Consider the following 27,319-nt stretch of genomic DNA (forward strand, 5'->3'; position numbering starts at 1 on the left):
AACAACCTCTGGACTACTACACACTCAACCTCACCACACCCAATGGATATTCCTACGTCAATAAACCACGCTCGGAGGGCCGAGGTGGTGGAATTGCCGTTATCCACCGTCAAGACATCAAGACCAACCTCATCTCCATCTCATCTGCTCCATCATTTGAACACCTGGCTTTAAAACTCTCTGGTCGCACGCAGTCAGTCATGGCTGTCGTCTACCGCCCTCCCAAACCACACCCATCATTCCTGTCTGACTTCTCCTACTTTCTGACCCAGCTATGTTCCCTCTCCCCCTCAATCCTCCTCCTTGGTGATTTCAATATCCACATGGACTCCACTGACTCCACAATAACCACTGACTTCACTGATTTACTCACCTGCTTTAACCTCACTCAACATGTCGACTTTCCTACCCATATCCGTGGTCACATTTTGGACCTTGTCTGCTCCACTGGATTAAATTTGCACCATCTCTATGGCTCCGACCTCACCCTCTCTGACCACTTAGCCATCACTCTGACCATCAACATCCCCGCCCCAACACCAAGGCATTATCGCACAATCAACTTCCGTAAGCTAAACGCTCTTTCACCTACCTCATTCTCATCCACCCTCTCTGAAAAAATGTCCACTTCTCCCTTCATTGACCTCCACACCCCTTCCGACCTCACTGACTACTACAACCACACTCTCTCCTCCTGCCTTGACCAGCTTGCGCCTGTAAAAACCAAAACGGTTTCTTTCACCCATTCTGCTCCCTGGTTTACCCCTGAACTCCACCTGATGAAAACTCGTGCTCGCCAACTTGAAAGACTCCGCAATAAAACGGGTCTCACAGTTCACTCCCAAGCCTACAAGGACCACATACAACACTACAAAGATGCCCTCTCCCGCGCCCGCTCTGCCTACTACTCTCAAATTATCCACTCTGGCTCCGGAAACCCAAAAGCACTCTTCTCGACAATAAACAAACTCCTCCGCCCCCTGAACACCACCACCCAGTCATTCACAGTAGACAACTGCATCTCCTTCCTCTCTTTCTTCCAACGCAAAATTGACAACATCTACAACAGCTTGACCACCGCCGCACCCGCTCCCCCTCCAACCACCTGCCCCCCCTTGTCCTGCCACCCCCTGTCTCGGTTCTCCCCAATCTCTCCTACTGACCTCTCTGAACTCCTCATAGGAATGAAAACTGCCACCTGCACTCTTGACCCCATCCCCTCCAGCTTTGTCAAAGCCTCCCTCCCTGCTCTCTCTCCACTTATCATTGCAACAATAAACTCCTCCCTGTCTACAGGCATCGTCCCACCTTCCCTCAAAATTGCTGCTGTTACCCCCATTCTAAAAAAACCTGGTCTAAACCCTGACACCCTAAACAACTTCAGACCCATCTCCAACCTACCCTTTCTGTCAAAAGTTTTGGAACGCGCTGTAGCCACTCAACTCAAACATCATCTCTCTGCCAATAACCTGTATGAAACATTCCAATCCGGATTCCGCTCCAACCACAGTACTGAAACTGCTCTCCTCAAAATCACCAACGACCTTCTCCTCTCCTCTGACGCTGGCAACCTCAACATTCTCGTCCTCCTCGACCTCAGCGCTGCCTTTGACACCATCGATCACACTATCCTCCTCACCCGACTTGAATCCACCTTTAACGTCACCGGCACTGCCCTCTCTTGGATTAAATCATACCTCTCTGACAGATGCCAGTTCATCTCCATCAATAACTGCAAATCCCCCACTGCTCCCCTCCCCCAAGGTGTCCCCCAAGGTTCAGTTCTTGGCCCCCTCCTCTTCATCCTTTACCTGTCCCCGCTCGGTCACTTAATCCGCCGTCATGGTCTCCAATTCCACTGCTTCGCCGATGACATCCAGCTTTTCATCTCCACCAAGTCCGTCTCCACCGACACCCACTCTATCCTGACAAACTGCATCACTGAAATAAAATCCTGGCTTCAAATCAACTTCCTCAAGCTTAACTGTGATAAATCTGAAATAATCATCATTGGCCCAAAAACGCTCACAAAATCCACCCATAACTTTGCCCTCAACATCGACGGTATCCCAGTATCCACCTCCCCTCACATCCGGAATCTTGGCGTCATCTTTGATCAAACCCTTTCCTTCGACAAATACACTAAACAGATCACAAAGTCAGCCTTCTTTCACCTGAAAAACATTGCCCGTCTCCGCTCATCCCTCTCCTCCACGGCTGCAGAAACCCTCATCCACGCCTTCATCACCTCCCGTCTGGACTACTGCAATAGCCTCCTCTATGGTTCACCCTCAAAAATCACCAATAAACTCCAATACATTCAGAACTCCGCTGCCCGTCTACTCACTCATTCCCGGACCCGTGACCACATCACCCCCGTCCTTTACAAGCTTCACTGGCTCCCCATCCCCCAGAGAATCCAGTACAAAATCCTCCTCTTGACATACAAAGCCCTCCATAACCTGGCCCCATCCTACCTGGCTGACCTCCTCTCCAGACACACTCCCACCCGCAACCTCCGCTCTGCTGGTACCAACCTCCTGACCCCCTCCATCCGGACCAAATTCAGATCCTGGGGGGACAGGGCCTTCTCCATCGCTGCTCCCACCCTCTGGAACTCACTACCTCACACCATCAGAGACTCCTCCTCACTCACCACATTCAAAACATCACTAAAGACCCACCTGTTCAACGCTGCATTCAACATTCAACCCACAGCATTTAACCCCTGACTATCTCTTCTCCTTCTCCCTCCTTTTGCTTTAAATATTTCCCTATTGATTCTTGTCTTTTTGCCCGGAAGTATAATGGAAGTATTGTTTTCATGTATTGTTATGCATTATGTTTTCCACTCTGTCAAAGCGCCTTTGGGCTTCTGGAAAAGCGCTATACAAAATAAATGAATTATTATTATTATTATGGGCATTGAGGAAGTTAGGAGTGGAGGAATGGTTGATCAGAGTAGTGATGGCAATGTACAAAAGAGCGTGCACAGCTGTAAGGACGAAGGACGGGAACAGTGGTGAGTTTGAGGTGAAGGTGGGAGTGCATCAGGGGTCGGTACTAAGTCCACTACTATTTGTAGCTGTGATGGAGGTGCTGGCTCAGAACGTAAAGGAGGGTTTACCGTGGGAGTTGTTGTATGCAGATGATCTGGTGTTGATTGCGGAAAGTATGGATGGACTGAAGGAAAAGATGAACAAGTGGAAGGAATGTATGGAGACAAAAGGTCTGAAAGTGAATATCGGAAAGACGAAGGTGATGGCAAGTGGTAAAGCATGTGGTGAGGTGGAAAGAACTGGGAAGTGGTCGTGTGCTGTGTGCAGGAAGGGTGTCAGAGTGAACTCCATTCAATGTACAATGTGCGCTGAGTGGGTTCATCAAAAATTTGGTGGTCTGAGAGGGTAATTTACCAGTGTGGCAGCTACATTCAAATGTAAGGTGTGCACAGAGGGAGCTGCAGATGGAGGAAATGTTGAGTTGGATCTTGGAGACGGCGTGAAGCTGGAAGGTGTGAAAACATTTTGCTACCTCGGAGACATGCTGAATGGAGAAGGTGGATCAGACTCGGCAACGGATGCTCGAGTGAGATGTGCATGGAAGAAGTTTCGGGAACTGAGTGGCGTGCTGATGAGGAGGAGAGTGTCGCTGAAGCTGAAGGGAAAGGTGTATGCTGCATGTGTGAGAAGTGTTATGATTTATGGGAGCGAGACATGGGTAATGAACGTAGAGCAGCAACGAAGGCTGGAAAGGGTGGAAATGCGAATGGTTTGATGGATGTGCGGAGTATCGTTGAGAGAGAGGAAGACAAATGATGAATTGCGAAAGATGATGGGAATATTGCCTGTGATTGATGCTGTGAAGAGGAACAGGTTGAGATGGTTTGGTCATGTGTTGAGGAAGGATGAAAGTGACTGGTTAGGAAGAGTGATGGAAATTAATGTAGAAGGAAGTAGAGGACGGGGAAGACCGAGAAAGACTTGGCTAAAGATGGTGGAAGAAGAAATGCGAGCAAAGGGGTTAACAAGGAGAGATGCAGAAAATAGGGCAAAATGGAGAAGATTGTCATGGGGACCGCAAGGCTAACCCCCGCTCTAGCAGGGAAAATGGCCTTAAAATGCATGTTGTTGTTGTTGTATCTGGGCAATATCTCAGGCACCTTTTGAGCTCGGAAGCTGATATTTGGACACGACAGTGACCAAGTGATGCGACTATAAAGGATATTTTTTATTTATTTCTTCATCAATTAATCGATTAATTATTTGTTGATTAATCAATTTTTTTTTTTTCCCGATTAATGAGTTATTTAATTTTTCAAAAAGTTACAGCTTCGGATGAAGCACAAGTGGTTTAGGTATGCTATGAGCCAATTAATTAAGGAAATGTTTTTTGATTATGTTTTATTGATTTTAATTATGCAAATAATCAATCAATTATTGTACACCCCTCCCTCCCAATGCAGTCTCTAAGTGCTAGAGGATGTTATTTATTTATTTGGCATGGGGGCGGTGTACTTTGAATGTGTCTGTACTTATTAGGGTTCTATGTTTCTCAAATATAATGAAATCACAAAATTTAAAAGGATGCTAATGATGTTTGTTGTTTTTCTCCCTCACTTCCAACACCCCTAGATACAAGTTTGGCCAACTCATTGAGATAAACAGTCACAGTCTTTTTTCAAAGTGGTTTTCAGAGGTAGGTTTTTGGAATGAAATCCTTGGATAATTTCCAAATTTCTTGCTTTTTGATAAGTAAAAATCAACAAAATAAAATGAATGCCAACTCATTTGTGCAGGTCTGTCTAAAAATCTATATTAATAAAAGAGAATGTATTTGCGTGCCATAACTCCAAAACTATGAAACCTAGCGGGCCAAAACTTTGCATGCATGCTTATCGAACTCCTAAGGAGTGCAGGAAACTTGGTGTTTGGGTGTGTTTAAACACCATTTTGAAGATGATTTAGTGGATGCTCATCACTTTAAAAAAAAAAAAAAGCCTTACTAAAATGTCGGTGCACCATCTTGGGTAGCCCTATGTCACATCGCTGGGTTCTCAAGCTGCCTTTTGTTTCGGCCTAGTCAAACGTGCCTTGACTTGCAAACACGATCTACTCTCATGGACTAATTAAACTATATAATTGAAATCTGGATTGAGATGTGAAGCGTTACGTGCTACTCCCCAAACCCCGGTCACGGTGTACCTCCGAGCCCCGAGAGGTGTCACGGCAGAAAGATGTGTTATTCTGTATGTCAAAGATCAATGGTGAAACCACACCAATTATTACCAACAAACAAGTATTGTATTAAGATCACACAAGAATAACAGTACATCAACAATAGTAATCAATTGTACAACCAATATATATTTCCTATGATGGTATCATCAGGTTCGTACAATATAACTCACTGTGCTCCAAGTGAGCGAAATGAAGAACATTCCCCAATGTCTCTATTCCGGCATCAAGCCAAAGTCTATCCGCTCCAGTGATCGTCAGAACGATGTCCAATCGAGACCAGAATCCCGTTCGGATGACAGTCACAGTCACGCTGCCAAAGCTGCGCGAAGGCGCCCTCAAGGCGACCGGGAAATCACACCCTTGGGTATGGACGTTCCACGGCTCCCAATCGGCGAACCGCAGATTTCCCACTCAAAAGCCACGTTACACACACACACACCAGATTAACGTCTGAATGCGGTGAAAATGGTTGAAGTGAAGTGAAAAACCTTGAGCGAAGCGCAAATCCTGCGCGAGGTAAAAATGGCTGACGGCCAGTTCTCGAGGCGTAACGGCACACCGATGATTCTCTTCGGAATCAACCGCAAAACCTGTCACGCAGGTTTAGCTGTCAAAGCGATAACAACTCTGTCGCAGGAATCCCTTTCCCAGGAAACCCAAAGTTCACTCGTGACCCTCGTTCGTCAACGTTTGCTCCAGACCTCAAAGCAGCTTGGCTTTCTTGTCGAACTCCCTCGCTCCACCTTCTCTTCCTCCTCTTCCTCTTCGTCGTCGTCGTCCGGTTCTGGTTTCATTTAAAACATTAACTTTTTTACCTTTTGAAAATAGTAATCTCTATTTCCCTTAAACGACAACAATAATAGTACAAAATGAATATGAATGATCGTTTTAAAGCCATTTTCCCCGCTAGAGCAGGGGTTAACCTTGCGGGCCTCATGACAATAATGGTTCCCTGTTTGAGGCAATGTTTTTATGGCCGGATGCCCTTCCTGACGCCAACCCTGAATTGCCTCTTACGATGCGCAGGGATACAGTGTACCTATTCTAAACCGCGGTACACACCGGGATACAACAATAACAGTACATGGAATCAAAAATGTTTACAGTGGATGAAAACCACAACAACGGAAGTGACGAATCCGTAACAGAAGATCTGAGCCCATACATCAAATAAGTATCAAAATGTAGAGTGAAATCTCCAAAAAAAAAATTAAGACATTAGCAATTCTTTTAATTAAGTGTATATCTTTTACTAAGCTTTCAGCAAGGCTGTCCTTCCTCCTTCTCCATATTGCCAAAGCATTAAAGTCAGTAAAGTCCAAAGCATTCTGCTGTTCCAACAATCAATTATATTGAGTGAAGAAAAGATGAAGGAATGTGCCCAAAAGTGTAATTTATTGAGTCCAATGAAAATAATCAGTGATAATTGAGTGCAATGAAAATAATTATTCAGTGGTAATTGAGTGCAATGAAAATAATTAACCAGCAGGATCGACAATGAGGCTTCCGCAATAGCGCCTTCTGCAGTAGCGCCGCCGCTACTTTGTTTTGTGTATGTGATCATTAAGTGTAACATGCCACTCTTTTTGATAACTCCTCCCTTCACCTTTCTCTCTTTTTTTTCTCCCCCCTCTCTTTGCCCCACTCCTCTCGGTTTCTCCCCCCCCCCCCCCACTCATCTGTCTCCCCCAACCCTTCTGTCTTTTCCACACCACTCTGTCTCTCCCCCACCCCTCTCTCTCTCCCCCACCCCTCTGTCTCTCCCCCACCCCTCTGTCTCTCCCCCACCCCTCTGTCTCTCCCCCACCCCTCTGTCTCTCCCCCACCCCTCTGTCTCTCCCCCACCCCTCTGTCTCTCCCCCACCCCTCTGTCTCTCCCCCCACCCCTCTGTCTCTCCCCCACCCCTCTGTCTCTTCCCCACCCCTCTGTCTCTCCCCCACCCCTCTGTCTCTCCCCCACCCCTCTGTCTCTCCCCCACCCCTCTGTCTCTCCCCCACCCCTCTGTCTCTCCCCCACCCCTCTGTCTCTCCCCCACCCCTCTGTCTCTCCCCCACCCCTCTGTCTCTCCCCCACCCCTCTGTCTCTCCCCCACCCCTCTGTCTCTCCCCCACCCCTCTGTCTCTCCCCCACCCCTCTGTCTCTCCCCCACCCCTCTGTCTCTCCCCCACCCCTCTGTCTCTCCCCCACCCCTCTGTCTCTCCCCCACCCCTCTGTCTCTCCCCCACGCCTCTGTCTCTCCCCCACCCCTCTGTCTCTCCCCCACCCCTCTGTCTCTCCCCCACCCGTCTGTCTCTCCCCCACCCGTCTGTCTCTCCCCCACCCGTCTGTCTCTCCCCCACCCGTCTGTCTCTCCCCCACCCCTCTGTCTGTCCCCCACCCCTCTGTCTCTCCCCCACCCCTCTGTCTCTCCCCCACCCCTCTGTCTCTCCCCCACCCCTCTGTCTCTCCCCCACCCCTCTGTCTCTCCCCCCACCCCTCTGTCTCTCCCCCACCCCTCTGTCTCTCCGCCACCCCTCTCCCTCCCCTCTCTCTTCCCCTCCCCTCTCTCTTCCCCTCCCCTCTCTCTCCTCTACTCCTGTCTCCTCCCCCCTCCCCCTTTCCCTTCTCCTCACCCTCCGTTTTCTCCTCCCTTCTTCCCTTCCCTCTCCATTCTCACCTCCCCTTCCCCTCTCTCCCACCATTGCCTTCCTCCCCCTCCCCACCACTCTCTCTCCCCCTCCACTCCTTCTCTGCTCCCCCTCTTTCTCCCCCTCCCCTCTCTTAATATTCCTGTCACGAAGCAATATGTATGGCAATGCCGGGTACCTTTGCTAGTAGATAATAAAAATCGCTGTCTGCATGCAGAGTGGGAAGCTGGTTATGAAGATGTTTCAGAAGATCCAGGATCTGATTGATGACAAAGAATCCCTCATTTGTGTGTTGATCGATGAGGTCAGGTTATGATGCATCATGTAATGGTTTATTAAAAAAATTACCAGCTCGAAGCGAGACTTTTATTTTATTTTTCTTAACTACATTATTTTGACTTTTTCCCTTCAATGCAGGTAGAAAGTCTTACAGCTTCTCGTTCGTCATCGCTTGCTGGCACAGAACCTTCTGATGCAATCCGTGTGGTGAACACCCTGCTCACACAAATAGACCAAATCAAACGGTGAGAATATTTTATCATCAGTCAGCATGGTCTCTCGCTATCAAGAAGATTAAGTTTCTTCCCAGTTGAATACATGATGTACAAGAGTATGACATGTATGGTGTAAATTTTAAGGCCTACATGTATACAACATATAGTCGTGGCCAAAAATATTGGCACCCTTGCACTTTTTTTTCACAAAACTCACAATATTCTCAAAAAATAAGACTAGTTGAAATTGACAAAAGTATTTGGTCTCCACAATTCTTTATTTCACTGTTAATATTGCAGAACCTTTGTTTTTGATTCAGAACTTAATATATCCTTTCACATCAGAAAATAAAAAGAAATGGCATTGACAAATTTATTGACACCCAAGACTTAATATTTGGTAGCACAGCCTTTGGACAAATCAACTGCATTCAAGCGCTTCCTTTCGCCATGAATGAGCTTCCTACACCTCTCTACTGGCAGTTTGGCCCACTCTTCTTGTGCAAACTGCTCCAGTTCTCCCAGATTTGAAGGGTGCCTTGTCCCAATTGCTGTTTTCAGATCTCCCCACAAGTGTTCAATGGGATTTCGATCTGGACTCATTGCTGGCTACTTCAGAACAGTCCAGCGTTTTGTCTTGAACCATTCCTGGGTGTTTTTGAAGTGTGTTTGGTGTCATTGTCCTGCTGCAAGACCCATGACCTTTGTCTGAGACCCAGCTTTCTGACACTGGGTTGAACATTGCGCTCCAAAATGCCTTGGTAATCTCCTGAATTAATGATGCCATGCACACATTCAAGGCACCCAGTGCCAGAGGCAGCACAGCAACCCCAAAACATCACTGAACCTCCTGCATGTTTGACTGTAGTGAAGGTGTTCTTTTCTTTGAAGGCATCATTTTGTTTTCTGTAAACATAGAGATGATGTGCTTTACAAAAAAGCTCTAATTTGGTTTCATCTGTGCACAGGACATTGTCCCAGAAGGATTTTGGCTTGTTCAGATGTGTTTTCACCCCTCAGCCCAATTTGGGCTGAGGGGTATTGTCGTCACGGGCGTCGTCACAGGCGTCGTCCGGGCGGGCGTCCGGGCGTCCGTCAACTTTTGGTTTCCGTCAATTTCGAGCAGAACGGCTTGTCCGATTAAATCCATTTTTGCAGTGTGTGTTGGGGTTGGTTAGAGGAAAGTTCCTTTCGAAAATGGGCACTCTGCGATTTTCAATATGGCCGCCACGGTAGCCATCTTGAAATTGGTTTCAGTCATTTTCGAGTAGAACGGCTTGTCCGATTAAATCCATGTTTGCAGTGTGTGTTGGGGTTGAGTAGAGGAAGGTGCCTTTCAAAAATGGGCGCGCTGCGATTTTCAATATGGCCGCCAGGGCAGCCATTTTGAAATTGGTTTCCGTCAATTTCGAGCATAACGGCTTGTCCAATTAAGTCCATTTTTGCAGTGTTTGTTGGGGTTGAGTAGAGGAAGGTTCATGGGCACGCTGCGATTTTCAATATGGCCGCCACGGCAGCCATCTTGAAATTGGTTTCCGTCAATTTCGAGCAGAACGGCTTGTCCGATTAAATCCATTTTTGCCGTGTGTGTTGGGGTTGAGTTGAGGAAGGTTCCTTTCGAAAATGGGCACGCTGCGATTTTCAATGTGGCCGCCACGGCAGCCATCTTGAAATTGGTTTCCACCATGCATGGGCTGAGGGGTTACGCCCGCTTTGCGGTGCTATTTGTTGAAAACTACAGTCGGGCTTTATGTCTCTCTCTCTCAGCAGTGGGGTCCTCCTGGGTCTCCTACCATATATTGAGTTGGCGATGGATGGTGCGAGTTGAAATTGTCGTACCTTGTGTCTGAAGGTCAGCTTGAATCTGTTTGGCAGTTGATCGAGGTGCTTTCTCCACCATTCGAACAATCCTTCGCTGCAATCTTTGATCAAGTTTTCTTTTGCAGCCATGTCCAGGGAGGTTGGCTACAGTGCCATGAGCCTTAAACTTCCTGATAACATTGCGTACGGTGGACACAGGAACATCATTGAGATTTGAGATCGTCAATGCTTGGCTACAATCTTGTGTCTGACCTCCTCAGACAATTCTCTGGTTTTCTTTCATTTCTCCATGCTCATTGCGGTACACACAGTGACATAAAAAAGCAGAATGACTCCTTTTCTCTATTCAAACTGGTTGAATGATCGTTTTAAGGCCATTTTCTCCGCTAGAGCGGGGGTTAGCCTTGCGGGTCCCATGACAGTCATGGTTCCCTGTTTGAGGCATTGTTTTTGTGGCTGGATGCCCTTCCTGACGCCAATTTCAAACTGGTTGAATGAGTGATTTTTATATTGCAGGCACCTGCAACTCACCACAGGTGAGTTCAATTCTAATGTAAAGGAGAATCACCTGCTTGAAATCTAATTATTTCTAACAACTTCTAAAAGGTGCCAATAATATTGTCCAGGCCATTTTAGGATTTCTGTGTGGAATAAGCTAAGATATAGCAATTTGTTCAGCTTTTTTTGTTTTGTTCCACTGCAAACCAAAGAAATACATATGTGGATACCAAAAGATTTTTTAATTTCAACAATATTCCAGTGCATTATTTGAAGAAATGGTGCATTATTTGAAACAAGAGAAAAATGACCACAGTGTGGTCATCAGCTGCGACGTCTAGAATCATGAGGATATCCGTTGCAATATGCGCTACCAAATTCGACCAGTCATTAAATTATACGCATGCACAAGCATCTTTTTGTCTTTCAGCTAAATTTATTCTGGTTTCTTCAAACAAATCGCGATTTTAGTCCGCGATGTTCTTACCTCATACCAATGCACGTCCGAGTGTATGCGCATGCGCTATTCAAAAAGGCACCCCAACAACAAGAACAACAACGCGGTCCTCTCATAGAGCTGCTCGTCGCAGCTAAAAAGTGCAAGGGTGCCAATATTTTTGGCCACAACTGTATGTACATGTGGTTTAAAAAAAATCTTTCAATAGATTCTGGTGAATCTTTCAAAATTCCTGCAATACACATCATATTAGGGACTGACAGGATGGTCTGTCGGTATGCATACTCGCCTTTAAGCTTGAATGCTGAACTTGTGTTTCTTGTGTTTGAATCCTGAACCACTTACAAACTGTCATCATGGTGTTAGTCAAGAAGGGCGATTCATCAAGGTGCCGTCCCTTGGATGGATGTTTAACGGGCATCCCGTCTGCCGGCATTAGTTGGTGGACGTTAAAGATCCCACTACCTCCTTTGTAAAGAATAGGTGAGCTATCTATCAGCATCGTCAACAAATTACAGATCCCTCCTGTAAATACTGCTGGGAAGGCATGAGCAAACCACCCAGTTTAGCCCCTACCAAGAAACTGCTTTGACAGTACTTGACCTGCCTTTGGGGAGAATACGAATACATCATATTATTTTGCGCATCATGTATTGTAAAAAATATACAACAAAGTAATCAAGCTGGGCTGATTTTTTTGCCTCCGCTGATGAAGCCACCGGAGGCATAATGTTTTTTGGTTGTCTGTCCGGCTATCTGTCCGTCCATGTGTCCGTAATAGGTTTTCGTTGCTACAATAACTTAAGAACGGCTGAAGGGATCAAAGTCAAACTTGGTACAAGTATGTATAATGATTTAAAGATAAACTGATTTGATTACAGGGATTACAGAGGTCCCGTTAGGTAAAAATTCTGTTGCCGTGCTAACTTGTGAACCAGTTATGGGATTTTGACCAAACTTGATATACGTATATGCAGTATTATGATGCAAAGATGAACTGATTATATTTTAACATCGAGAGGTCAATGGTACATGTAGTACATGTACCATGATACATATGTTCATGATACATATGTACAGATTAGATATTGAGTTCAAATGGTCTTTAGATTTTAGGTCAAAGTTAGAGTTAGCAAAGACTTAGTGTTGACGGAGGCATATCGGTTGATGTCATGACATCTAATTGTCTCGTTTATTTTTCACTTTTTGAAACCCTTCAGTTTCCAATGTATTCAAATAGGATTGAGAATGCCTGACTTGTCATTTAAAAAATGTATTGGAACTTGGAAGCATTTCTTTTAGTTGACTTTATTTCTTTCATCGTTCAAATTATTCAATACGTACTTTCATTAATTGGAAGAAAGGTGCCTTTGTATTTGAAATTACACTTTTAACCTGTAAAACCTTGATATTCTCCAGTAAATTTATGAATCCGAGTTGGTGATCAAAATAAAATCCTACAGCGAAAGTCCAGATTGATTTTAAAGTTGGAAATTTTTATTGACATAGATGCACAGATGCACAGCTTTATACAAGAGTAGTTCTGGACTGGACCTTTTACTCTCCAAAATCAAAACGTACATACAATCAAAACGTTGATGGAATTTCACCTGTTTCTCAAGGTCTATCCAGACTCGGTGGTATAATGGTTAGATCATCTGCTTTGGGTCTGGGAGATCGGCGGTTCAAACCCCCGGCCGAGTCACAGCATAGACTTTCAAAATGGTACGTGCTACTTTTAAAAGCCTGACGCGAAACATTTTAAAAGGATAGAGCATGGACGAGCAACTATAGGTTGGTAATAATAGCGCATGCTTTGATGGGCCTAATGGCCTCCTGCAATGAAGTTTCTTGGCTGAACCCTTCTCTCTTAACCCCAACTCACCTGTGACATGTCTGCACTTGTCCCATCGATGTGGTAAAATCTGGAGATAATCTGCATCGATATCTTTGGGATCATTCTGCAGCCATTTAAACACACGTGCTTGATATCTTTATCATTCGTAAACTTGATGGCACCCAGATGTTCTTTTGTGTAAAGATATGTAAGTCACCAGGTGACAGGTATATGGATGATTAGCAACTTTCCAAATTTTGGAACTTTGTTCCCAAAAATCACACAAGTTTCCTTTTGATCCAATGCGTGGTCCTTTGCATCCACCTTGCACTTAACTTGATTGAATTTCGAGTTGGAATGAATGAATAAATTGTTTCCACACTTCCAACACTGACATCCAATTCTTCTGCATTTTCAAGTGGAGTAAGTAATCATGGGGCTTTTCGTAATTTGCAGTTGAATTAGCATCTGATGTTGTCTCTCCTCTCTTCTACATCAGTCTCTCTCTCTCCCTCTCTCTCCCTCTCTCTCTCTCCCTCTCTCTCCCTCTCTCTCCCTCTCTCTCCCTCTCTCTCCCTCTCTCTCCCTCCCTCTCTCTCCCTCCCTCTCTCTCACTCTCCCTCTCTCTCCCTCTCTCTCCCTCTCTCTCCCTCTCTCTCTCTCCCTCTCTCTCCCTCTCTCTCCCTCTCTCTCCCTCTCTCTCCCTCTCCCTCCCTCTCCCTCCCTCTCTCTCCCTCTCTCTCCCTCTCCCTCCCTCTCTCTCCCCCTCTCTCTCTCTCTCCCTCTCTCTCCCTCTCTCTCCCTCTCTCTCCCTCTCTCTCCCTCTCCCTCCCTCTCTCTCTCCCTCTCCCTCTCCCTCTCTCTCCCTCTCTCTCCCTCTCTCTCCCTCTCCCTCCCTCTCTCTCCCTCTCTCTCTCTCTCTCCCTCTCTCTCCCTCTCTCTCCCTCTCTCTCCCTCTCTCTCTCTCTCTCCCTCTCTCTCCCTCTCTCTCCCTCTCTCTCCCTCTCTCTCCCTCTCTCTCCCTCTCCCTCCCTCTCTCTCCCTCTCTCTCCCTCTCTCTCCCTCCCTCTCTCTCTCTCTCCCTCCCTCTCTCTCTCTCTCCCTCTCTCTCCCTCTCTCTCCCTCTCTCTCCCTCCCTCTCCCTCCCTCTCTCTCCCTCTCTCTCCCTCTCTCTCCCTCTCTCTCCCTCTCCCTCCCTCTCTCTCCCTCTCTCTCCCTCTCTCTCTCCCTCTCTCTCCCTCTCCCTCCCTCTCTCTCCCTCTCTCTCCCCCTCTCTCCCCCTCCCCCTCTCTCCCCCTCTCTCCCCCTCTCTCTCTCCCTCTCTCTCCCTCTCCCTCCCTCTCTCTCCCTCTCTCTCCCTCTCTCTCCCTCTCTCTCCCTCTCTCTCCCTCTCCCTCCCTCTCTCTCCCTCTCTCTCCCTCTCTCTCTCTCCCTCTCTCTCCCCCTTTCTCCCCCTCTCTCTCTCTCTCTCTCTCTCCCTCTCCCTCCCTCTCTCGCTCTCTCTCTCCCTCTCCCTCTCTCTTTGTCGCCACCTATCGGCCGTCGGAGCGTTGGGTGTAGCGTCATGGCGGCTGTGAGCAACTGCTCTGTGTTTTGGTGAGTTCGTCGTGAGTTTTCCCCCCTCTCCTGCCCTCCCCTGCCCCCCCTCCCTCTCCTTTTCCACCCTGTGTGCTTTAGCATTTGTTCTCATCTGTTCTACACCTTTTCCTTCGAGAGAGAGAGGATTGAGAGCGGGCCCATTCTGGGCGCGGCCTACTGCCGTTGACGGCGCGTTGTAAGCCATTTCTGTGCTTATAATGCACGTTTATTTTTTACTTTAGTTCGTTTTTTTAGGTTTGATACCCTCTTGTCCGGCTCGGACAAGCGGGGAGAGGGGGGGGGGGGGGGTATTTTCGCCGGAATGGCGAATGCACGCTCTCGTCGCGATGACTTTGAAGGCTTAACCAGGAAGCACGCGTTTGTGTGCGTGCCTCCGGATGGAGTCCCTGTCGAGGACATCATCCTCGCTGTGGGGAGCATTGTTGGAGATGAAAATATACGTGCAGCTTCGCGTATGAACCAGAAAGTGGTGGTGTTCGTTTCGGACGAGGAACTCGTCCATGACGTGGTAAGCGCGGGAATAACCACGGAAAGCGGTCACTTTATGATGGCATCGCCGCTATTAACTCCCGCGACGAGAGTGGTTATTTCCAACGTACCTCCATTTATCCCAAACTAGGGCATGCCCGTACTATATATATATCTAAAAGTATATCCCCCCCCTCTATTTACATGCAATGGTTTGGTCCATTCGCAAAGCCAAAGCGAACGGCTTGCGAGTACGGTGACAATCCCCCCCCCCCCCCTCTATTTACATGAAATGGTTTGGTCCAAAGCGAACGGCTTGCGAGTACGGTGACAATCCCCCCCCTCTATTTACATGAAATGGTTTGGTCCAAAGCGAACGGCTTGCGAGCACGGAGGTATATAATATGGAGAGCCAATTGGCCACCTCGCAGCATTAGCCGCCGTGAAGCCACCGGAAATAGTCTGGCGGCCATATTGGGAAGCCGATCGTAAGCCTGTCAAAGCAAAGGCGTGGCGCACTGATGATGCAGCTGGAGCGAATTTTAGGACCGCCGACTATTTAATTAATATAGAATACTAATATTTGAACTGATATTCGGGCTCAGAATCCCGTTCTTTAAGGAAATGGTGTTCATTAAGTTTGAAGTTGGTTCTAGACGCATTTTTCCTGGGGAATCCAATGGTTTAGAGCTTGTTTGAAAAAAAAGTGCCCAAAATTACCGCTCGGTGTTCTTTATCGTTCTTCTCATGACCCAATCACCCACTAGTAGGAATAAGAATCCTGACATGTTACACCCCTGTTTAACTCCTGTCTTCACCTTGAACCATTCTGTTGTTTCACCTTGGTCGACGACCGCACATTGAAAGTCTTGGTAAAGGGCTTTTACAAGGTTCACTAATTTTCCAGGTATGCTGTATTTCTTCATTATGACCCAGACTTTCTCTGGGCAAGGAGTCGAAAGCTTTCTAGAAATCTATAAAATTGAGGTACATCGTCGTTTGCCATTCTTTGGCTTGTTCTATAATATTCCTCAATATAAAGATCTGATTTGTTGTCATGTTATATGATGTTACTTAATTCAGTCATTATATTGTAACTAAGATGTGTATGTTTCTATTACCGAGATGTTAGAAACCACGCAGATATAATGATAACCAGAGTTTATTCTACACTGACATGGGTCAGCAACACATCAACAGTGAGTCAGTCACATAAATGACATGAAACGCTGTCATGTAGTTAACCCACACAATTCACAGTTAACCCACAAAACACACCCACACCATGTAGAGATGAGGTCGCTCTTATATTTCAGCTTGCTCTGGTGTTGCCTCACTGGTGAGCAAACAGGACCAGTTTGCAATATTTTTTCCTGATGCGCTCTTCCTTCATGTCATCATCGAGTGTTCTCACAACATGATGGAAACGTATCTTGCTGTATGATTGTGATACAGAATGTATTAAAGCAAACACATGGTTGCTGTCTGCCTCACAGTCAAACATGTGCCGATCCAAGGAAGCAAATGTAGACCGACCGACCTCAGAAAGGACAGAAGTGGAAATTGCCACTCTTATCCCACTTTCACGAGGCATTTTGCCATTGCTTACAGCCAGGAGCCTCTTGACACAGCGTTCAGTCGCCTCACAGACACGAACAACACTGTGCGAGGGAACTATGAGGCCACCCCTGTTCTTGGTAACAATCAGGCTGTACATTGGTGTGGTTTGCCATTCTTCGTTGTTACTGGTCAATGCAGAAAGACATTGGCTACACTTCAGAGTCTTCCTCACCATCCTCACCACATAGCCGGCAATATAGCCAACACATGACTCTGTAAAGATGGAAAGTTGCTCAAAATTTGGAATATCCGCATAGTCGTGGTCCTCTTTTGCCGGCGATCTCAACTCCAGGTCGTATCGTCTGGCCACCAACATGTCGTGACTCTCGTCAGGCACAGCCTGCTTTGCAACGCACTTGAAGGAAGCCGCATTCAGGATTCTGGTTGAGTCCTGTGCAGAACAGTTCCCACTTGCAGACTTGATGTCATGTCGCATCAAGAGGCGCTTATATGCGGCAACAAACTGCCGGGCCGTTGGGTTATTCCCACTTCCACATGCAATGCGGACCGCTCCAAAGAAAAGTTCAATGTGGTCTTGGCTCATTTTGTACGTGAGCAGGTATCGCAGGGGAGATGAGGCAGGTTTGACATATGTGAAATACAAAATTTTGACACTCTCTATGCAGATCATGAAACCAATGAAGGGGGTTTTCAAACGCGTATTGGTCATAACTTGACCATTCATGTTTTTGATGTTGGACAAGTAACTGTAGGCAGTATCCAGGAATGGCAGGAAAAGTCCTTCTCGTGATGTCATGAGTGGTGCCTTGTAGTTTCGTGCCAATGGATTGCGAGAATTTAGAATGTCAAACAGTTTGTCCAATGTTTCAATGTATTGGCAGGTAGCCTCACTGCCCTGAAATTCTGATAGTTGCAAAGTGTCCCTGCAAAACCGAATTGCATCTGCCACACTAGTGCTCAATGTCTGAGCAGCTGTGTCCACCTTCATGACATTGCTCTTCCACTCGATGTGTTTCCGGGAGAGCTTATTTCCCAGACGCAAGCCTTCCCTCTTCTGCAGATCAAAGAGTGCCTGGATGTATTTCCACGCGATGACTTTTTTGTTGCCATCCTCCATCATTTTCATGGATCCAAGACAGTTTCTTGCAAGTTTAAGCATGTGACATGCATCGAGTACAACACAAATTTTCTTTTCGGGATTTGCTGGGTGGGGAAATGTTGGTTTCACATTCTGCGGCGTGATGTCGGCACCTAGCTCACGTAACATTGTCAAATGAGCGGACGGTCCATCGCAAGTTAAGGAAACCACCTCTGCACCGATATCATGCAATTTTAGTAGACATTGTGTCACCAAATTCGCCTGTTCCTTCCCCGACAATCCATTTATCATAAAGTATGCTACAGGCACTTTCCAACTGTCATTCAGTGCAACCAGCATGAAAACCAGTGCGTTGCTGGCCTGGGGAGCACTGTCATCTTGGACTCCGTTTCCGATGTCGACGTACCCCAATACCTTGTCCCCTAAAAAGTCAATTGCCTTCATGATGGCCATCTCGTCTAACATCAGGCTACACAGTGTTCTCTTGCCAGTCTCCTTCTCTGCTTTAAACCGGCTCTCTAGTGCTTGGAATACAACTGCACTAAAACCAGGTGAACCATCAATTGCGCTGTACCATTTCCGGATTGTGGATGGACTTGGCAGTGCCAAGTCGAATGTCTCTCGAACATAGTCGTATCCTTTAGCAGAATAAAATTGAAGAGTGAGTGCGAAAGCTTTGATGACTGGATCGTATTCATCTCTCGAGCGTTTGCCGCTGCCTTTGTTCTTCAGCATTCTGCTCACAATAGCTTTTGACACACCAGAGAATGTTGTGTTGAGCATTTCAATACAATTGTCGGTGACCATCCCATTCTCCCTCAGGTCTTCCACGATGGTATTCAGGGACTCCACTTTTCTGGCTAACCTTCTGTTGTGTTGCTGACTCACTTTTAATTTTTTTCGAAAGTTGTCCAGCTTGTGGACTGCTTCATCGAGCTTGTGCTTCAATACCAGTGGACTTGTGACGGAGTAGGAGTGATCTGTGGTCTGAAATGAGGGTCCCACCTCAGGTTCAGGAACTTGAGTAGTGGCTTGAGGTTCTGGTGTATCTTCTTGGATGACAGACCTGGCCACTGGCGCTTTCCTCAAAGCTGTAACCTATTTGGAAAGAAAAGAAAAGGTGAACCATTAATACTCATTAAGTTGTTTTTAGGGCTGAGCCGAATGCTTAGAAGCTTCGTTCATTAGATTGGGGTTCTAATTAGAAATAGATGTGACTGCGTTGAACGTATTGTAACATTGTTTCAAAGACTAAACATTTTGTTAAATATTATTACAACAAAGCTTCGGGGGGGGGAAATGCCAAGAAAGTGTACAAAATGGGATTCGGCTCAGCTCTAAATCTTTTAAAAAGCAACTGAGTTGTTCTCCATAAAACTATGTCTTAGGAGCTGCATATGAAGCAGCAGACATGGCATGTGATGGGTTACTATCATAACATAGGTGGAATACCAACATAGCATAGTTTACCTTCTTTAAATGTGCTGGGAAGTTGAAACAGCTGGGGACGGACTTCGGCTTCAGTCGGACGGTTTGACCAGTCCTGTCGAAGTCACTCTCATTGAAGTGATCACTGCACAGAACTGTGGTGCCTGGGGTGGGGTAGAAGGACTCCCTTCTCAGGGCAGATGTCCATCGAGAGCACAAGTCCTTATCCTTTGGAAACCTTGAAACAAAATACATTGTGGTCACAAAATGTGGTTGCGGGTCAAAACCTCAGAGGGCAGTCAAAACATCCGAGTCAAAACGACTCCATATCAAAATAATATTTTGAGTTTCATATGTATAGTTAAATACAACTTCATCTGCTAATGTTTGCCATGTGTCGGACTTTCGTACCTTCCACAAGTAACCCCCATTTGCTCTTTCTGCTCACGAGTGACACAGGAGGGCATGGAAACCCTGACAGTAGTAGACTGGACAATTAAGTGAAGCTCATCACAAATTAAATCACTTGACAATGATCACGAGCTGACGAGTCAATCTCGATACTTCAATCTGAATCAATGAATGAGTCAATCAGACATCAGTCTGACATACTCACATAGCCCTAGTGAATACACAATACAGTTATATTTGAGATCTGTGTCGTATTGCACACCCTGCGCGTGGTCTAACATCATCAAATTCAAACACAGTGTTCAAACTTCATTGAAACTACATTGAAACTTAATTACCTAGCCCCACCACCGTGACCACGCCAAAAACTGAAAAAGCAGAACACCCGCGATCGCGGTTTGTCACTTACTTGTGAAATGTGCATGTGGAGGCCTTCCCTGAGGTATTTGTGCAGTCAAATGCAACACACTGTGGCATTTTGAAACAGCGCGTTCACAAATAAGACTCCTTACAGTCGGTAAGCATCCAAAATGAATCAGAAATTGTGAGATCAGCTGATTGTGAGATCAAACACGGACGCAGACACAATCGGCTTCCCAATATGGCCGCCAAGCAACTTCCGCTAGCTTCAGCCGACAGCCGTCATTGGCTCTCCAGTTTATTATATACCTCCGTGCTTGCGAGTACGGTGACAATCCCCCCCCCCCCCCCCCCTCTATTTACATGAAATGGTTTGGTCCAAAGCTAACGGCTTGCGGAGTTTGGTAAAGAAATCGCCATAGCGTGCACAAATGCGCAGGAAAGCGAAAGAATCGCAAATTAGTTTTAATTAGTTTTAAAACATAGTTTAACGCCCGAGCGAGTTTAACGCAATCGCAAATCGCATCGCAAAGCGAAAGAATCGCAAATTAGTTTTAATTAGTTTTAAAACATAGTTTAACGCCAACATAGCGCCAACATAGTTTGCCGACGGGAAATAAATGAATACGCTCTCAAATGTGCCATCCGAGGCAGAGTCTGTTCGCCACGTTCGGCACACGTGATAGCTCGCTGCTCTCTGATTGGTTGAATCGTTTTTTGGACATAGCTCGGTAACTACTTCTGCGATTAATTTAAAACCTTGAAAAGGCACATCCTCGGGTCCCCAGCAATATACCTGGCAAGTTTCAAGTATATCGGACCCGTGGTTGTCGAGAAACAGCGGTCACAGACAAACAAACAAACACACATACAGAGATTACTGGAATTATAGATAGATGACAAGTTAATGACCGTACTATCACGGTACGGTAAAATGGTATCGAGGATTTCAACAATCCCTCTTGGGTGTCGGAATGAACGTGTTAAGCACGTAATGAGCTTCCGCAGACAAGTATATATGGTCCTTCCAGACCGTGGGGACGACACGGGCCTCAATATCACTTTCCAAATTAATTTTGAAGAGGCAATTTTCCAGCTATACGCATCGTCCACCACGTTAACATGCTTTCAGTGTGGAGCGTATGGACATTTAAAACGTTCTTGTCCCAAAGCCTCGTGTGTCAGGTGTGGCAAGACAGGTCACACTGCCATAGTTTGTAAGGAGGAGGTTGCTCTGCTAATGAATGCGCCCAGGGGGAGGGAGGTAAACGCTGCTCCACTAATCAATACTCCCAGTGGGGGGGAGGCTATCGCATTGCCACCGCCTAAAATTCCTAATGAGGGTGAATCCAGTGTTCCAAGCGTGAACGCATTTATTCTTCCTCAGCAAAATGTTGAAATGGACACTGATAGCAAGGTGGGGACGAGTAAACGAAGGGCTCCGGATGATAGTGACTCATCTGGAGCAGGTAAAAAGGTCGTGCTCGATTTTCAGGCTGTTAGTGAAAAAACTCTTCAGGATGCACCTGGAATCTCTCTGCAAAGCGCGGACCAAATAAATAAAGAGGAAAACCCAGAAAAGAGCATCAGGGTTCAGCCGCTAAAACAACGCGCTTCCATTACTCACACAGACGACGTTAATGATGTAAATAATTCAGGCCATGATACCGTGAATGGCTCATCATTGATCCAAGCGAATGTCGCCGAACAGGCTGACATCCACAATAAATCTGCCAATATAGCAGAAAAGGACGAAAACATAAATCCACAGGAATGTGGGAATAATAATTTCATGCCAATTGAGGAAATCAGTAATCAATGTGCTGATGTTTCCCAAACACAGCACTGCGTGGACCCCCAGACAAGGGAAGGCTAGGTTGCATAGCAGGAGAAGAAAACGGTATTGACCCAGACCCCATTGGACCACTTTCTGATTTATCAGAATCGGAAGAGGAGGTGGAGGTAACAGCATTATCACAAGTAATGCCAGATCAACCCCCAACCCCTCCCCATATTGTTCTCTCATTCCTCAATGAAACATATAGACAGCGAAATGTCATCATTGGGGATCATTTCCCTGATTTGGCTCCCTTTATTCAGGCTGCAAAACTAGTCATAAAAAAATCTGAGGAACTAAACCTAACAAAATCGCAGTTTCATCGACTAAAGAAAATCATAACAAAGGCAAAGAGTGAGTACTCACAGTGTCAGGCAAAATTTACTAATGAGTGATGAAGACGCTTAATCTTGCAACACTCAATATAAATGGCGGTGGGGCCAGTCACATCCGCCAGATCCAAGTGAATAGTTTATTCAAAAGGAAACAAGTCGATGTAATATTACTGCAAGAAACTCATATTATTGAGAAGGTTGAACATGACTGGAGCAGCATGTTCAAAGGTAAATGTTTCTTCAGTAATATGTCATCTGTATCTGCTGGAGTGGGGTTTTTGCTAAAACCAGGACTTGTACCTGAATCTTGCCTCTTTCAGGAGGTGATTCGGGGACGTTTTGCCTCCCTGGAATTGGTGATCAATAGCCTGAAGCTTATTATTTTTAATGTATATGCACCAAGCGAGAGTACTGACCGTAAAGCCTTCTTTACTGAAGTGATAAACCATTTAAATTTGTTTGACCCAAATCAGTGCATATGCATGGGGGGAGATTTCAATTGTACGCTAGAGCCCAAAATAGACAGAAATTCACCGGAACCACATCCTGAGTCCCACGGTGACCTCTCCCAGTTCCTTTCAGGTGGGGTTTTTTTGGATGTATGGCGATTGATGCACCCAAATGACCGGCAGTTTACATGGTGTCGATGCTCCAATGGCCAAGTATCCTTAGCGAGGCTTGACCGCTGGTACATCACCCCACGATTAAGGAATATTGCAACCTCCTCAACTATTACCCCTTCCATCTTCTCTGACCACCACATGGTCACGGTGGGCCTATCTTTCCCACAATTCAAACGGAGGAGCGCCTATTGGAAATTCAATACAAGCCTTTTGGATGGTACCCTGTTTAAGGAAGCCTTTCGCATCCTATGGATAGCAATAGTTGGAAAAAAGCCCCTCTTTGCTTCCACTAACCTTTGGTGGGATAATATGAAAACTCATATACGACTGTTTTGTCAACAGTTTAATTCCCACATCACCCATGAAAATCAAATCACATTGGCACGGTTGGAAACCGAAATTCTAAAACTGCAAAACAAAATGGCAGAGCAGGAAAATGAGGCAAATTATAAATTGCTCCTTGAAAAAAGGACCCAACTCCGGGAACTATTACAGGAGAAGGCTGCAGGACTGCTAGTTAGACTGAGAGTAAAAAGCATCAAAGTATCGGATAGTCCTAGCAAAGCCTTCTTCCACTTAGAAGCTGAAACGAAGCCTCCCCAGCTTATTTCATCAGTTAAGGACCCCAGTGGGAATGAAATTACAAGTTCTGATGGGGTAAAAATCACTATTAGAAAGTATTATTCTGAACTATTTGCTAAAAAAGATATAAATGAGGATAAAATAAAATGTTTTACCTCCCATCTCCCAACCCTAACTGAGACGCAACGCCTGGAGCTGGATGTGCCCTTAAGTCTTGATGAATTACAGCGTGCCCTGGTTGGAATGGAATCTGGAAAGGCTCCTGGAATTGATGGCCTGCCAGCTGAGCTTTACATGGAATTTTGGGACATCTTGGGCCCAGAACTATTGATTGTAATCCAAGAATCCTTGCGAAAAGGTGTAATGCCACTAAGCCTAAGGAGAGCAGTGGTGAGTCTTCTCCCAAAGTCAGGAGACCTCCGGCGGATGGAGAATTGGAGACCGGTTTCAATAATGTGTACCACCGACTATAAACTGTTTTCGAAAACAATGGCAAATCGCTTAAAAAAAGTCATTGGTGATCTGGTTTTACCTGATCAGACATTCTGCATCCCCAGTCGTTCGATTTACGACAACATTTTTTTCGTGCGGGATTTAATGTATGCTCGCCATGACCAAAATGATTTTGGAATATGTTTTCTAGACTTTGAAAAAGCCTTTGACAGCATTGACCATGTTTTCTTGTGCCATGTTCTTGAAGCATGTGGGTTTGGGGTAATTTTCAGGGCCTTTATAACTTTATTGTACACTGACATCTCCAGTGTAATTAAGGTGAACAATGAACTGGTTCCCCCCATAAAGGTTCAGAGGGGGGTACGGCAGGGTTGCCCAGTCTCAGGTTTGCTTTTTGCGCTAGCAATGGAGCCATTTCTTTGCACACTGAGAAAGAATATCTCTGGCCTGACCTGTTTTCCTGGAAGCCCACCAATGACTATATCGGCCTATGCAGACGATGTTTGCGTCATTATAAAAAACCACCAAGACATTGTTGCTCTTGTAAAGTCCTTAAGAACCTTTTTCATGGCTTCATCTCTGAAGGTTAATTGGACGAAAAGCAAAGCTCTTTGGGTGCCATACCTTAATAGCTGCCTACCTGTCTCAACACATCTGCCTGCTCTTCCAGGAAACTTGGAGTGGAAAACAGATGGTGTTGTTTACCTTGGTGTGTCCCTGGGCTCTACACAATTTGAGAAAAGGAATTGGGAAGGTGTGACCGGAGAAATAGACAGGAGGCTGAACCTGTGGAAAAGAGCCCTACCGCACCTCTCATTTAAGGGCCGAGTCTTAGTGGCAAACAACTTGGTTGCTGCAATGTTGTGGCATCGCTTTATTTGCCTGCAACCACCAGAAGTGTTGCTGGACAGGATACAGGCCAAACTTGTGGACTTTTTTTGGGGAGGCCATCATTGGCTGCGGCCAAGTGTAATATGCCTTACTTCATCGGAAGGTGGTCAGAGCCTTGTTCACGTGAGATCCCGTCTCATGGCTTTTCGCCTGTGCTCCATTCAACGCCTCCTATTTGGTGAAAACCTGCCAAACCATGCCTTGGCTTGCCATATTTTACAGCAGGCGGGTAGACTCGGCTATGGTCTCGAAGTATTCCTGACTCACCTCAAGTACGTGAATACATCAACGCTCCCCATATTTTACCAGAGCCTTCTCAGTGCCTGGGAAAGACTTTCCGTGAGCCGTAAAGCAGACACCTACTCCCCAGGGATGTTTGAGGTTGAACCCCTGTTCTTCAATCCTCTCTTCCCTGATGTTCTCAAGAGTCGTCATTTGTGCCAACGCTTTATTGAGGCAGGCATAAACAAAGTATGGCACCTTCGGCCAAACTCCGGTGTCGGGTGGAGGAATGTGGAGGAAATTTCAACCTTGACGGCGATTCGGTCCAAGAGGACAATTGGAACGATTTTGAGGAAAGTTGTTCAAAAACGTCATCAGCTACAGAAACTTTGGACTTGGAATACTTTTGGACACCCCAACGAGTCCCCGTTTCCGAAACTGATTTTTGCCTGCTTTCCCAACGAACTTCCACCTGTAAGCACAGGGACAAGTGTATTACATGCTGAGAGCAGCAAGAGCCTGTATAGGTGGTGGTTATCTCAAGTTCTTGGTATTCCTCCGCTAAATGGAGTAGCACGATGGAAGAGGCTACTCCCTGCCGGGCCCCCCAATGAACCTGTATGGGAATCAATGTATAGCAAGCTGATCAACAAAAGAACAGGTGATCTTCAGTGGCGCCTTGCCCACGGGATCATCCCATGTAATACATATGTATGGAATTTTGCCCCAATATCTGCATGTTGCCCCTTTTGTTCTGTAAATGAGGATGTTTTTCATTTTTTCATTGGCTGTGAAAGACTTTTTCCTTTATTTGAATGGTTAGACTTTGTGTCGTTCAAAATGAATTTCAGATTTACTTTTCGATCCTTTATTTTTGGGCTCAAAAAGAGACGGCAACACAACCAGGACTATGAACTGTTGTGCTTTTTTGTAGCAACAGCAAAGCTTGCCACTTACCTGTCCAGAAAGGAGAAGCGGAATGGTAAGCCCATTCATCAGTGCAAGGTCATGACGTTTTTCAACGCACTGTGTGCTGCAAGGCTAAAACATGAGTTTGAGTTTTCCAAGAGCATGGGCGAAATTGATGGATTTGTGGAAAAATGGTGTTTGAAAAGTGTCTGTGAAGTCCGCCAAAACGAGTTGGTATTATTTTTCTCATGATTGTTCATAATTTCTACAATTCATAATAGTGCTGCAGAAGATTGCACTTGTTTTCCGTAAAAGTTGAACTGATCAACGCATATATCTGTATTGTTTCCTCGCTTCATCGTTTTCTCTTGTTTTTGCCTTTGTTGATTTTAAACACTGTACATCCATGCACTTTATATTTTTGGAATAAAAGGACGTCAAAAGTCAAAAAGTCTCTCTCCCTCTCTCTCCCTCTCTCTCCCTCTCCCTCCCTCTCTCTCCCTCTCCCTCCCTCTCCCTCCCTCTCTCTCCCTCTCTCTCCCTCTCTCTCCCTCTCCCTCCCTCTCTCTCCCTCTCTCTCTCCCTCTCTCTCCCCCTCTCTCTCTCTCTCCCTCTCTCTCCCTCCCTCTCCCTCCCTCTCTCTCCCTCTCTCTCCCTCTCTCTCCCTCTCCCTCCCTCTCTCTCCCTCTCTCTCCCTCTCCCTCTCTCTCCCTCTCTCTCCCCCTCTCTCTCTCTCTCCCTCTCTCTCCCTCTCTCTCCCTCTCCCTCCCTCTCCCTCCCTCTCCCTCCCTCTCCCTCCCTCTCTCTCCCTCTCTCTCCCTCTCCCTCCCTCTCTCTCCCTCTCTCTCCCTCTCCCTCCCTCTCCCTCCCTCTCCCTCTCTCTCCCTCCCTCTCTCTCCCTCCCTCTCTCTCTCTCTCCCTCTCTCTCTCCCTCTCTCTCCCTCTCTCTCCCTCTCTCTCCCTCTCTCTCCCTCTCTCTCCCTCTCTCTCCCTCTCCCTCCCTCTCTCTCCCTCTCTCTCCCTCTCTCTCCCTCTCTCTCCCTCTCTCTCCCTCTCTCTCCCTCTCTCTCCCTCTCTCTCCCTCTCCCCCTCTCTCTCCCTCTCCCTCCCTCTCTCTCTCCCTTTTCTCCCTCTCTCTCCCTTTTCTCCCCATTTCTCCCTCCCTCTCTTCAGGGACGTTTTGTTTTTCATGTGACCTTTAATTGAGTTCAAACACAACAGTAGGTTGACAACTAATGTGGGTGAAGGCAAATCCATTGACGCTTTCACATCAAATTCTACGTTCTAGTTTTCCATCTATAATAATTCATTGTAATGTTTGACTTTTTGAGAAGAAAAGGGATATGTATGATGGAGGGAAAGTGTGAGGAGAAGAAGATAATGCATCAGTTGTAAGACTCACGTGCATGTGATCTAGCTGAGCCAAACACAATCTCGAAATTGATCAACAGGACCAAGTGTATATGGCTAAGAAGCCATGAGGGGATTCCCAGTACAATCAACAGCATCGGGAACAAACGACAGTGGTTAGACAAAAACAAATAGAAAC

General features: G+C 46.2%; 1 protein-coding gene across 3 annotated transcripts in view; it reads left to right on the forward strand.

Moving 5' to 3' along the window:
• Positions 1 to 27,319, forward strand: part of LOC137422785 (pachytene checkpoint protein 2 homolog) — a 117,439-nt gene that overhangs the window by 33,416 nt on the left and 56,704 nt on the right. For all 3 annotated transcript variants that reach the window (XM_068109433.2, XM_068109432.2, XM_068109429.2), the window contains exons 8-10: positions 4,632 to 4,695; positions 8,083 to 8,169; positions 8,283 to 8,389. In XM_068109433.2, the coding sequence (XP_067965534.2) occupies positions 4,632 to 4,695; positions 8,083 to 8,169; positions 8,283 to 8,389 (258 nt within the window). The remainder of the gene's footprint in view (positions 1 to 4,631; positions 4,696 to 8,082; positions 8,170 to 8,282; positions 8,390 to 27,319) is intronic.

Source organism: Myxine glutinosa, chromosome 1, assembly GCF_964187855.1.
Source record: "Myxine glutinosa chromosome 1, kmMyxGlut1.1, whole genome shotgun sequence".
Classification (NCBI taxonomy): Eukaryota; Metazoa; Chordata; class Myxini; order Myxiniformes; family Myxinidae; genus Myxine; species Myxine glutinosa.